The 13,365-nt window shown below is 37.9% G+C and overlaps 1 protein-coding gene across 2 annotated transcripts in view; it reads right to left on the bottom strand.

The window, feature by feature from the left end:
- efhc1 (EF-hand domain (C-terminal) containing 1) overlaps nucleotides 1–13,365 on the bottom strand; it is a 67,299-nt gene that overhangs the window by 20,980 nt on the left and 32,954 nt on the right. For both annotated transcript variants that reach the window (XM_028797186.2, XM_051924609.1), the window contains 2 exons: nucleotides 10,462–10,611; nucleotides 1,749–1,941 (listed from right to left, as the gene is read on the bottom strand). In XM_028797186.2, the coding sequence (XP_028653019.1) occupies nucleotides 1,749–1,941; nucleotides 10,462–10,611 (343 nt within the window). The remainder of the gene's footprint in view (nucleotides 1–1,748; nucleotides 1,942–10,461; nucleotides 10,612–13,365) is intronic.

Raw genomic sequence — 13,365 nt, 5'->3', positions numbered from 1 at the left:
CCACCTGTGTGCAGGTCTACAATCTTGTCCCTGATGTCCTTTGACAGCTCTTTGGTCTTGCCCATGGTGGAGGAGAGGTTGGAATGGAAGAAATTGATTCTGTGGACAGGTGTGCTTCATACACATAAATTGAGATCAGGAGTATCTGTAGTTGATTGATTTATTGATTGTAATCTGTGTGCCACATGGGCACACAGCCAATCTGTGGGAGCCAGAATTCTGGCTGGGTTATTTAAATCAATGATATGCAAATCAATTTGTTTTATGTAATGTGTTTTTGAGTTTTGGTTGATATTCTGTCTCTATCCATTACAATGAAACTACCGTAAAAATTAAAGACTGTTCATTTCTTTGTAAGTGAGCAAACTTCCAAATTCAGCAGGGGATCGAATACTGTACTTATTTCACCCACTGTATGACTTGTGATTCCATAATTAAATATATAATCTAATCTCTGATGTGTGCCTGTTTGGCATATTAAACTTTAGATTCATTTACCTACTTGTCTTACTTTTAGATTTAGATTCATGTATCATTTTTAATTAGTTTTTTACTGCACTGAATACCTCCTTAAGTGTTAACGAAACAAAATGACTTGTTTTCAGAATTATTGGTGGCTATCATAACATACATACTGTACAGTATGTGCTGTGACAGATTATAATGGTTGGCCTCTTATAAAAGATCTATTGATCTTGCTTCCTTGCAACAACAGTAGCCTCACTGACGTATGTCATATTCCTGTAACTCAGCAGGCTCCATCATTTAATTTTCTGCTCAGTGACGAGGATGTAAATTGGAAAATCAGGGCTCTGTTTCAGGGGGATACTCATTTGCAGGGCTGTGTTACAATAAATTTGTAACTTGTTATATTATCTTATGGATAACTTATGTTTTTTGTAGGAATCCAATTGAAATATTTTTCTTTAATTTTATGTCTCCAGTTATGCTTTTTTTTATTATCTCATACTGTACATGTTGGCCTCTGAATTTTTGCACTGTGTTTGCTTATTTTTATGACTAGATGTAGTCAGTCACTGACTGACTGTCATTTTCAAACCTGCTTAGTCCTGAACAGGGTCACGGGGTGGGGCTGCTGGAGCCTATCCCAACTAGCATAGGGCTCAAGGCAGGAAAGAACACTGGACAGGGTATCAGTCGATCGCAGGGTGGACACGCATACACATATCCCAACCACACACATTAGGGCCAATTTTAGGATCACCAATTCACCTAACCTGCATGCTTTTTGACTTGGAGAATATGCAAACTCCATGCAGGGGACATGAACCCTGGTCTCCGTACTGCGAGGCAGCAGCGCTACACTGTGCTGCCCTTATGACTTGATGTTCTTTTCAATATCCCCTTTATCTGTGCAAGACATATCTTAACTAATAAGATGAAAATAAAAACTTCCTTGATGACTAACAACGGAGAAATGTATTATTTCACATTTATATAAAGTATATCACTACTTGCGTAACACTTTTACAAACCTTTAGAGTATAGAAAAAGTGGGTTTGGACAAAGATCCATTGAATTTTATCTTATCTCAACTAATAAGCTAAAAATAAAAATGCCTTGATGAGTCACAACAGAGTAATGTTTAATTTCATATTTATACGATAAAGCCACATGACTGCTTATATAACACTTTTGCAAACTTTTATAGCATAGAAAAGGCAGGTTTGGAAAATGATTAATTGCATTTTATCTTATATGTCTTTATTGCCTTCCTTTTCACATACCAGTCAGTTCCTTGTAATCTTTTAATACCCTCTGTCTTCTAAGCAACAGAGGGAAAGGGTCCCTTCCACTGTTGGGCTCATGCACTTCACGAATTTCAACCGTGTCATCCATGAGATAGTAGAGGAGCAGAACAGGGCGCGTTTCTGAATAAAGGGAATCCCAGTTTTTCCAGAGAGCAAAAAAACGTAGAACCTAAAAACAGAAAATGTACAGTTTATCATATAATTCAGCAGGGGTCCTTTGACAGAGTTCTCTTTTGTTTTGATGCTGTGGCAAAAACAGCCTTAGTATTTATTACTATAACACAAAATAGTCAGTTATTGTACTAGGTGAGTCAAAATTATGTTAACATTTGAATGGCGGAAACAATTTATTCACAAAACATACTTCATATGTGCAAGATGATTTACAGGAATGTCTCAACCTGTTCGCCATCATGTTCAACACACAAAAACCAGCAAGCAACAGTACCATTTAAAGGCCGGACACACATTTTGCAGGATATAGATGATACCACAGTCCGTATTCTGTCCTTCAGGTCATTAATATCACAAACTTTCCAGCCATACATGCACTCCTTCACCATACCCCATAACCAGAAATCACAGGATGTCAAATCAGGGGAGTGTGGAGGCCATGACAATGGTCCACCATGACCTATCCATCGACCTGGAAAGGGGTGATTGAGATAAAAATAATACACATCGTGTATTTGTTGGAAGCATGGCTGGCATGCAATTAGATCTACATAACCTAGGTGAAGTCTTATAAAGATCATTTTATCAATTCATTTTCTAAACCTTATCAAAGAAACATTAGGTGCCAGGTAGGAACAAACCCTAGCTGGAACACCAGCCCACTACAGGGCATATGCTGTACTTGTGCTCACTTCTGCTGGGTCAAATGAGATCCAAATTAACCTAAGACATACATTTTTGAGATATAGGAGGAGCCCAGGCTGGGATCTTAACATGTGACCCTGGAACTGTAAAGCAGCAGTGGGAACGACTGCACTACCACGCTGCCCAGAATCATTCTTAAGTACTCAAAAATGTCCACTTATTATTTCATGTTCTTCATGAACCCTCATTTGCTTATCATTATGCTAAGGAACCCAACCTATCTAAATTAATTGGTCTTTACATTAATTGATTTGTGTGGGCAAATGAGAAGGGGTGGATATGAACATACGTTTTGTGTTTGGCTTCTAGTACAATACCCTGGTATATATCTCCTGCTGTGTTTGTGTTTTGGACAGTACTTTTCACAACCTTATATTTCATATATATTCTTGTTTGGAAACTTTTCGTCCCCTTCACATACTGAACTGCTGTGTGTTGAATTTATATCTTAGATTTTGAATCTTGTTTTAATTATTATAACATTATGTTGATTTGCATATACAAGTAAGAATTTCACTGTATTCTTTACACATGACAATAATGACCCTATCTACCATACAATAAAACACTACGGGGTGTGTGTGTGTGTCCGGTCTGTCTAAGCAGTCTGATTAGTAAGTTTAGCTTTGGTTGCTCGGTCAAATGTGATTATGACAAGAAGTGCTGGGAAGTTAACACAAACCAGGATACCAAGGAAAGGTGTATGAGAAATCGAGAGGGTGGCTTTCAAACACAGGAAGTTTTGTCAAGGGTGTAAATGGTAATGGGGGCCCGTCTACCATTGATTGAAGTCATAAAGCAGACAGGACGTGAGCAACGCACCTTGATATGACACAGTCTGAGAAACAAGCTTTACAGGAACGCAATCGATAGAAGAAGCACCAGCCAAGACAGGCCGAGGCACATAAGGAGACCAAAAAAAGGAGTAGAACGAATGCTGACAGTAGGTAGATAGATAGATAGATACTTTATTAATCCCAAGGGGAAATTCACAAAAATCCATGTCCACGTTGTAAAAGTAAAAGTGTCCAGGGAACGAATCCACATAAAAGAAAGTGATAGGAGTGATCAATAAAAAATAAAAAAGAGGAAAATAAAAGGTAGAAAAATAAAGTCGTACACAGAGCTGCTGAAAAGGCTGCCACTCTCGGCGGCGCCTGAGTAACTATTCTCTACATTACATCTCTACAGTACATTCAGTAATAAGGCAAGAAATATTAAATATTTTTAAATACATTACCTGTCTAACAGTTTGTAAATCTGTAAAGGTGTACACTAGTTTGGAATTTAAAGGGAAGTACAGGACCTTTTGTATGTAGTCACTTGGAGGTCTAGTTTGTTTTCCTTTTATGCATACATACAGTAGCAGTGATGTATTGTAGGGCTTTTGAGAATGTTATAATGAGAGAGTACCACTCTGATTTAGAATGGGTCAACTTTTTAAATACTTTCCCTTTCACTTTATTTGTACTAATGGGAAATTTAGCTTTTTACAGAAGCTCATTAGATAATAAATAAATGATTACAACAAACAACAACTCGGATAAAAAACAGAATTACTAAAAACAATGGAACACTTCTGACTTGGCCAAAGATAAAAGGAGCTGTCACTGTTACAGTGAGGTGTTATAAAATGTATTGCCATTGGTATAAGGGAGCCTCAGTAGCATTATTTGACAAACATCTGCTGAATAATTTCATTTTCCAACCCGCTGAATCCGAACACAGGGTCACGGGGGGTCTGCTGGAACCAATCCCAGCCAACACAGGGCACAAGGCAGGAACCAATCCTGGGCAGGGTGCCAACCCACTGCAGGACACACACAAACACACCCACACACCAAGCACACACTAGGGCCAATTTAGAATCGCCAATCCATCTAACCTGCATGTCTTTGGACTGTGGGAGGAAACCGGAGCGGCCGGAGGAAACCCACGCAGACACGGGGAGAACATGCAAACTCCACGCAGGGAGGACCCGGGAAGCGAACCCGGGTCCCCAGGTCGCCCAACTGCGAGGCAGCAGCGCTACCCACTGCGCCACCGTGCCACCCTCTGCTGAATAATTCGTTGGCTAAAGTCCTTCATATGTCGGCAAGAGGATGTGCAACATTGTTCATAATGGCCCTCAGTCTTGTTTTTATTCTCTCTACTACCTCCAGGGGGTCAAGAATGCCTCCCATAACTAAGCCTGCCTTTTTTAATTAGCTTGTTGATTCACTGGGCCTGTCTTGATGTTAATGACCCAGCACACTATATTGTAAAATTGCACTGGCCGTCACAGACTTGTAGAACATATAAAGGATGTCACCTAAGAAAAAAAGAGTCTGACTCGCCCCCTCTTATGTAGTATCCCCAGGTTATGAGACCAATGCAGCCTGTCATTGATGTGTACCCCCCAAGTACTTGTAACAGTTGCACTATCTCTACATCCACTCCTTGAATAATTAAATAGTAACCAGATATTGAGGCAATTTGGTGCAGCAAAAGTTAATAACCATTTCCTTGGTTTTGCTGATGTTAAGCTGCAGGTAATTCTTTCTACACAAAGAAACTAAGATCTCCTCCCGACTCCTCTACTCTGTCTGACCCCCCTTATCAACACAGCTCATTACAGCAGAATCATTTGAGAATTTCTGTAAGGGGCAAGATCTGGTGTTATATTTATCATCCAAAGTGTATAGGGTGAGGAGAAAAGGAGACAGAACAGTTCCTCATGGTGCTCCAGTCACATCTGTATCAGACACACAGTCCATGAGCTTCACAAACTCACTTCACAGATAGTCGATTATCCGAGATTTCATTGGTTCATCCACCTACATATTCCTGTGCTCAGCAAGGATAACTGGATGGTACTGGAGATATCAAAAAACATAATCTTCATAGTGCTGCCATCTTTCTCCAAGTAGGAATATGCCCCCTAGAGCAGAAAAATAATTAAATCTTCCACTCCACTCTTTATCCAATAGGTAAACAGCAAAGGATCCAAGTGATCTTTCACAAAAGGACTAATTTAGTCATTTAGTTCAGAACAAGCCTCATGAAGGTCTTAATGTTGTGGGATGCAAGGGCCACTGGTCATGTAATCATTAGGTCAAGAGGTGCTGGCCTTCTATGGAACTGAAACATTAAAGGATATTTTCCATAGTGGTGGGATTTTCTGGAGCATGAGTGACAGACCTAACAGGTAGCACGTGATACCACAAAGATGGTCAGAACAGGCCTTGAGAACTCCAGGACCAACTCCATCTGGTCCCACAACTTTTCATTTGTGTAACGTCATTAGTTGTCTCTGCATTTGGTTATGGGCTGCACATACTGATGGTCAGAGGTAGTAATTGTTGCAGTAGGGATGGTATGGGGTACTGATCACTGGAAGGTGGCGATTGGAAGGGGGGGAAAAATATGTAAAAAAAAGTAGTTTTAGGGTGTTAGCTTTCTCCATATTCCCTTCTGGCACCTGAGCCATGGATTGCTTGAGTCCAGTAAGTATGCTCAGTCCATTTCAAACATCTTTCATGTTGTTCTAAATAAATATGTTTTCTGCTTTAGCTCTGTAAGCTTCTTTCCCATCACTCAGCAGTCTTGGTACCCAAATTTAGTACATCTGTGTCACCAGAGTTGAATGGACTCTTTTTTTCTCATTCAGGAGGCTTTTTACCTCCTTAGTAATTCAGGACTTATTGCTTAGAAGCTGTGCTCTGTTTTTGAGCATACAATCGTGTCAACATAAAAGTTAATATAGTTTGTGATACTGTGACACAGTGATATAGTGAACCCCTTGATATTGTCCCTATGTGACTTGCACATCATTTCCCAGTCTGTTCTTTGAAAGCAGTCATTCCAAGCCATTTCAGCTTCCAGGCTCCACTTCCTCACTAACAACAACAACAGTTATTTCTATAGCACATTTTCATACAAACAATGTAGCTCAAAGTGCTTTACATGATAAAGAAAGAGGAAAAAAGACAAAATAAATAATTAAAAGTAGGGAACACTAATTAACATAGAATAAAAGTAAGGTCCGATGGCCAAGGAGAATAGAAAAAACAAAATTCCAGATGGCTGGAGAAAAAAAAAATAAAATCTGCAGGGTTCCAGGCCATGAGACCGCACAGCCCCTTCTAGGCATTCTACCTAACATAAATGACCTCAATCAGTCCTCATGGTGGTAACAGATTGCCATCTAAGAGTAGTTTTGCAAGTGGGACTAAGATGAATCAGATTGTGGTCCGATCTGCCCAAAAGTGCTACAGGTTTACATTTAAAGGCAACTTTTAACATTTGAATAGATCAGGTCCAGCTTGTTCTTTTTTGAGCCTTCTACAGGTGACAAACCAGAAGCCATATCACATCTAATCCTAAAATTAATCAACTTATTAAAACTGTTAACTAGTAAAATAAATAAAATAAACAGAGCTTCTGTAAAAGGTTTCTCTTTGAGAAGTAATCATTGTTTCATATATTTATTTGTAAATACTTATTTTATAAATAAATCTCAAATTACTATGTTCATTATGAGCAAACCTAAGCAAATAAAATATGTTTATTATAATGGTACATTCAGTCTTTTTTGAGTGAAGGAGATTTTTAGTACTGAAGCAGTATTTTTATTCATTCCTCCATTTTCTAAAATGTTCCTGTTGTACAGTTGTATGAGTATATTTGGGTATGAATCAGAGACAACCCTTGCACAGAATGTCCATTGGAGAGCACATTCCTATAGACACCCCAAAGTCATTCCTACTGGGCCAACTAAGATTAACCTCTCAGAAATTCAAGGTAAAGATTGAAATAACTTAAAAGGTTTTTGGAATGTATGAGGAAACCAGAGTACCTGCAGAAAAAGCATAAATGACTCACACATTGACCTCTGTAAAAATCAAACCCTACTTGCTAAAACTGCAAGTTATTTCTGCTAACCTGAGCATCATTATTGTTTCCAAAAATAATTTCCCTTTTTTTAAAGGATAATTGCTAATACTATAAAATACTGTTACAAGCTGCAAGGTCACACCATTATGAAAAGGGAATACACATGGCAGATGTTTGGTTATTTGTCTAATCATATTTAAAACTACATTTTTTACATATTAGCTTTAATTCGTGTTTGTCTGAGTGGAAGTATGACTTGGAAACTGATGAGGTCCACTACTTAGTTCCTGAATGCTGACAAAGAAATATCCCACCTCATTCATTCCTGAGTTGCTGAACTTTGAAACGCTGCAGTGTAAATGAGTCAGTCCTGTTTAACTAAAAGAAAATATTTAGCTGCCCTACACTTACTTTTGAGATGCGAGTCCAAAAATAATCTCTCTCTTCTGTTTGTCCCTGTCTGGATTCGCAAAGCACAGCCAACCTTTACCACAATTTCCTGCTCTTGCTTTGTCTCCTAAGTGAAACTCCCTCATAATGTAAGTTCACATGTGACAGCAGGAAGACTACTTTTATGACTTTTTACTCTTTTAAAATTCAAACCTTGTACTTCTTCATCAAAACAATAGTTTCAGGGGGATATTAAGGAATACATTTTGAATACATTCTTAATTTCACCTATGATCAATTCAATTCTTTATTGTCATATATACAAGTACAAGTACTGTGTACAATGAAATGCTTATTTGCATGTGCCTCCGCAGACAGGGAACAGACACCAGAGACAAAATAAATATAAAATACGGTATTACAAAATACAAAGAGTGGCAGAAAATGCATGTGCAAGGTAAACAGTAGTAGTAGCAGTGGAGGTGACCAGATTACTGATTGGTCCTAAGTCTACTTGCAGTTGGGTAAGGACTGTTCCTGAATCTGGAGGTGCATGTTCGGATGGACTTTAGACACTTCCCAGATGGTAAGAGGGTGAAAATGGCAGTGCAGGATGGCTATAGTCCTACCCGATACTGTTTACCTTCCTGAAACAGCGTGTGGTGTGCATGTTGTGGACCGCCAGGAGCTGTGCGGCTGTGATCTGTTGTGCTGTTTTCACCATGTGCTGGAGGGCTTTGCGATCCTGAACTAAGCAACTACTGGACCAGGATATAATGTAATCTGTGAGGATGGATTCCACAGCACACCTGTAGAATCAGGGTTGTGGGTGACATCCAGGCCTTCCTCAGTTTTCTGAGGAAGTAGTGGTGTTGTTGGGCTTTCTTAACTACTGCTCCAGTGCGACTTGACCATTTATGGTCATCAGTGAGGGTCACCTCAAGCAACCTGAAGCTGCTAACCTGCTCCACAGCTTCCCCTCTGATGTAAATGGGATGATGCTCCCTTACCTGCTTGTGGAAATCTACGATTAGCTCCTTAGTTTTGCTACCATTGAGGGTGAGGTTGTTGTCCTGGCACCATTCTGCCAGGAGTCTGACCTCCTCTCTGTAGGCCGTCTCATCGTCCTTGCTGGTTAGACCGATAACAGTGGTGTAGTCAGCAAACTTGAGGATGGTGTTAGAGCTGTACTTAGTCACTCAGTCATAGGTGAAGAGAGAGTAAAACAGGGGACTCCGAACCCTGCCCTGTGGGGTGCCAGTGTTGATGATGATGATGATGGTGGATGAAGTTTTTCCACCAATATGCAGATGCTGAGGTCTGCCAGTGAGAACGTTCAGGACCCAGATGCACAGTGAAGAGCTGAGCCCCAGATCCAGGAATTAGGTAGGTAGAACGTCTGAAGTTGATTCCAAGTGTAGAATTTGCATTTGGAAGCGCTAGCTGTTAACTCTCAATGTGAGGTCCAAAGAGATGTCCATGCAACGAAAATACACACGCTCTGAACGTCAAATGGCGTGTGCACCTTAAAGTCCAAGGTATATTGACAAAGGGGCAGCATCTGTGCTACTGAAGAGGTTTCTCTACAGGTCGTCAAGGCTAATAATACCAAATACCTACTTATTAGCAATGAGGAGAGATGTCTAGCAACCCCTCTTATGGCTCCAAAACGGTTTTGACCAGTACTGCTGCCATTAATATTAAAGAATATTGTAAGTTGTCTTGCTTACGTGCAATTAACTACTGCTTGTACTTCTGCTCAGATGCAAAACTACATTTTGTTGTCATACTTGTATTGTGTTCAGTGATATTAAAGTTAAATCTTATCGGTATCTGAATTTTCTTGCTATCTGTAAGTGGAGTAATAACAGGTGTTTTGGTATATACACTAATGACTAAGATGCATTTCTCTAAATGATCAGTTCTGAAAACCTTTAAGTAAGCTCACAGTAAGCTATTTCAAAATATTTGTCGATGCAGTGGCTTGATGACAATCGTGATCTTCATGTCTCCATTAACTTGAAAACTTCCTCTAGTAAGTCATGGTGAGCAGGCATCTACTGAAAAAAGGGACTACGTCTTAAAGAGGAACTCCTACTGGTAAGTAACAGAGCCTTTAAAATTGCTCACTATTATAAAGTGCTGTTTAAAGCAGAATAGAAATATTTTACAACACAGTATTTTCATGGAAAGGCCCATCAAAATCTAGTGGACAACGAAATAATTAATTACATTACTGAAAAAGAGGTTTGAATTGAAGGCAATATCAAAAAGCCTTGGATAAAGAAACCAAGATCAATATTGTTCCTCTTTGTTTAATATAGTTCCCTTCACAATGCGTTGTGTCAAATATTGCTAGAGATCTCATTTGAAAAACATAGCTAAAGATTTGGTACATGAATGACTTATAGACAACCGAAAAAGAACTGCTAAATTAGCATCATCTCCCAGTGTGATTCCTTGGCAATAAGTAATGGACATAACATGTGCTAGTTCCTAATATGGCAGCATGAAGATAACCTTAAAAATTATTTAAGGTACCCACCTTGCGATCCATTGTCAAGAACTGCTTGAGTCTATCAAAATCTGATGGAGTGTTGTAGGACTGCAGTGGTTGGACACGTCCTTGAGTATAAGGATCTACAGGCATCTCCTCAGGTTCATTCACGATGATGCCGCTGCTTTCCAAAAAGTCCTGAAAAAAAATGAAAATGAAAAAATAGGCATACAGAAATAAGTATTATCAAAACGTCATTCACATTTAGACTAGGATTTTAAAAAGAAAAAAGTAAAATAGTACAGGGGTTGAAGTTAAAATAAAACATTGCATCTAACAAAAATAATAAAGACCTACATTTTATAACTTCATAGAATAGCCTAGTGAAAACATCAAATGATGAGGCAGCAAGAGACCAGTGATACTAGCAAGTAAAAGAGAAACGAGAGAATCAATTCTGTGTGAAAGAAAAGTTTTGTAGATATATAAATGAAGCAATTAAATAATTATAGCATTTAGATTGTTTTGAAAATGTCACTTATTACTTATTATAAAACAACAACTGCCACCTTTTGAAAACTGTAAAGAATAAAATTTCTTTCCACATGAAGCAGGGTAGCATAGTTGCAGAATGATTAGTTACTTCACACTTTCCTTCCACATCCCAAAATGTATGTTTTAGGTTTCCCCTGTATGAATGTGTCCTGTAGTGGAGTGGCATCACTTTTAGAATACAGGTCCTGTCCCATTCTGTTATGATAGGCTCCGGTCCACACTTTCAAGAAATTTGATTCAATAACACAAAGATGGATGCAAATTAAATTATAGATATGTGTGTTTTATCTGTATTTTGAATGTTAGAGAGAGTAGATCTATCTATCTATCTATCTATATATATATATATAATCTATACTAATAAAAGGCAAAGCCCTCACTGACTCACTGACTGACTGACTGACTGACTCACTCATCACTAATTCTCCAACTTCCCATATAGGTAGAAGTCTGAAATTTGGCAGGCTTATTCCTTACAGCTTACTTACAAAAGTTAGGCAGGTTTTATTTCGAAATTCTACGCGTAATGGTCATAACTGGAACCTGTTTGACTGACTCACTCATCACTAATTCTCCAACTTCCCGTGTAGGTAGAAGGCTGAAATTTGGCAGGCTCATTCCTTACAGCTTACTTACAAAAGTTAGGCAGGTTTCATTTCGAAATTCTACGTGTAATGGTCATAACTGGAACCTGTCTTTTGTCCATATACTCTAATGGAGGAGGCGGAGTCACGTATCGCGTCATCACGTATTATGCCTCCTACGTAATCACGTGAACTGAAAACGAGGAAGAGATTTACAGCACAAGTCAAACGCGGGAACGAAGGTAAATGACGTTAATTGTTGACTGTCTTTTAATACTGTGTAATTGTTGAGTGTCTTTTAATACTGTGTAAGCATACATATTAACACATGTGCAATTAAACGTGTGCTTTTACGGGCTTATTTCTCAGGCTTAAAAGCTCGCCTTTTATTAAAAAGGTAAATGCAAACTCTTTTCATTCTGAAGGGCACAAACCACGTTAGATTTCAGCCGTTAAACGCGCAAAAATGTCAGTACACCAGATAAATAAGCGCAACATATTATCAGTTGTATTGTATGCTTACAATACATATAGAAATGTGTTAATCGTTAACTAATATTATGGGATGGTGTTTTTCGACTCGCGCCTTGATTTAAACGATTGCATGTCTTGGTGGGTTTGCGTAGCTTATTGTCAATATCTTTACACCTCTTTTTAAGACTTAATTTAAAAAGGTTTTCTTTTCTTCTCGTATCTAGAGGTTCCACTGTATATATATATATATGTGTATATATATATATATATATATGTGTATATATGTAAGCTTATAAGTACTGCTTTACTTCTCTTTAAGAAAGGAAGATGTAATGATACTTGATTTAAACGATTCCATGTCTTGGTGGGTTTGCGTAGCTTATTGTCAATATCTTTACACCTGTTTTTAAGACTTATTGACTGAAACGGGCTTTCACAAAAAAAGTTAGGGCTTTGCTACAGGATACACCCTCCACAAGTTAAGCAAGTAAAAATAAAAGTGTATATTTCTGTTTTATTTAAACCTTTTAAGTTTGTATGCATGGCCCCATTTGGCTGTTTTAGTTTTTTTTTTCTTTCTTCAGTAATATTTAATCTCCTTAAAGAAAAAGAACATATGCATTTTACTTTTTTTGTATCTCTTTAGTAATATTTTAGTGTAAAAGGATAACCAGTATTTAAACCTTTTATGTTACTTTATAAAGTTATTTTACACAATGTTGAAAAATTAATAAGAAAGCTTCATATTTTGGCAGCTGCTGCTTTAATTTTCAATGAAATGAAAAAAGCTCTCCAAGAGAAAACCTCAATGAAGAAGAAACAGTTTGCACTATCTAAAAGTGCAAACTTTTAATGAGAAAAAATAATGAGAAACCCTCATTTATAAAGGTTTGCTGCAGATGACTTGACTGAAAATAAATTAATACTTCCTATGTGTATATACATATTTATCTATTTTACTTATGCCTTTATTCCAGCAACTTGCAACATCTGAGGTACAATTTGTTACATTACTTTTGTTTTTTGTAGCACAGGCAGGTGAAGTGACTTCCTCAGGGTCACACAGTGGTGTCAGTACCAGGATTTGAACTGACAAGCGCGATATAGCGAGGGATTACTGTATATGTATATGTAGATATGTGTATATGTAGATATGTATATATATGTATATATGTTTATGTATATATATATATATATATGTTTACATAACCTCTTTAACACACTACTTCTCCGCTGCGAAGCGCGGGTATTTTGCTAGTATATTATATATATATATATATGTGTATATATATATATATATATATATATATATATATATTATATATATATGTGTGTATAT

The sequence above is a fragment of the Erpetoichthys calabaricus genome, chromosome 3 (genome assembly GCF_900747795.2).
Source record: "Erpetoichthys calabaricus chromosome 3, fErpCal1.3, whole genome shotgun sequence".
Classification (NCBI taxonomy): domain Eukaryota; kingdom Metazoa; phylum Chordata; class Cladistia; order Polypteriformes; family Polypteridae; genus Erpetoichthys; species Erpetoichthys calabaricus.
The sequence above is the reverse complement of the archived record's forward strand: the minus strand, read 5'-3'. Positions and strand labels throughout refer to the sequence as shown.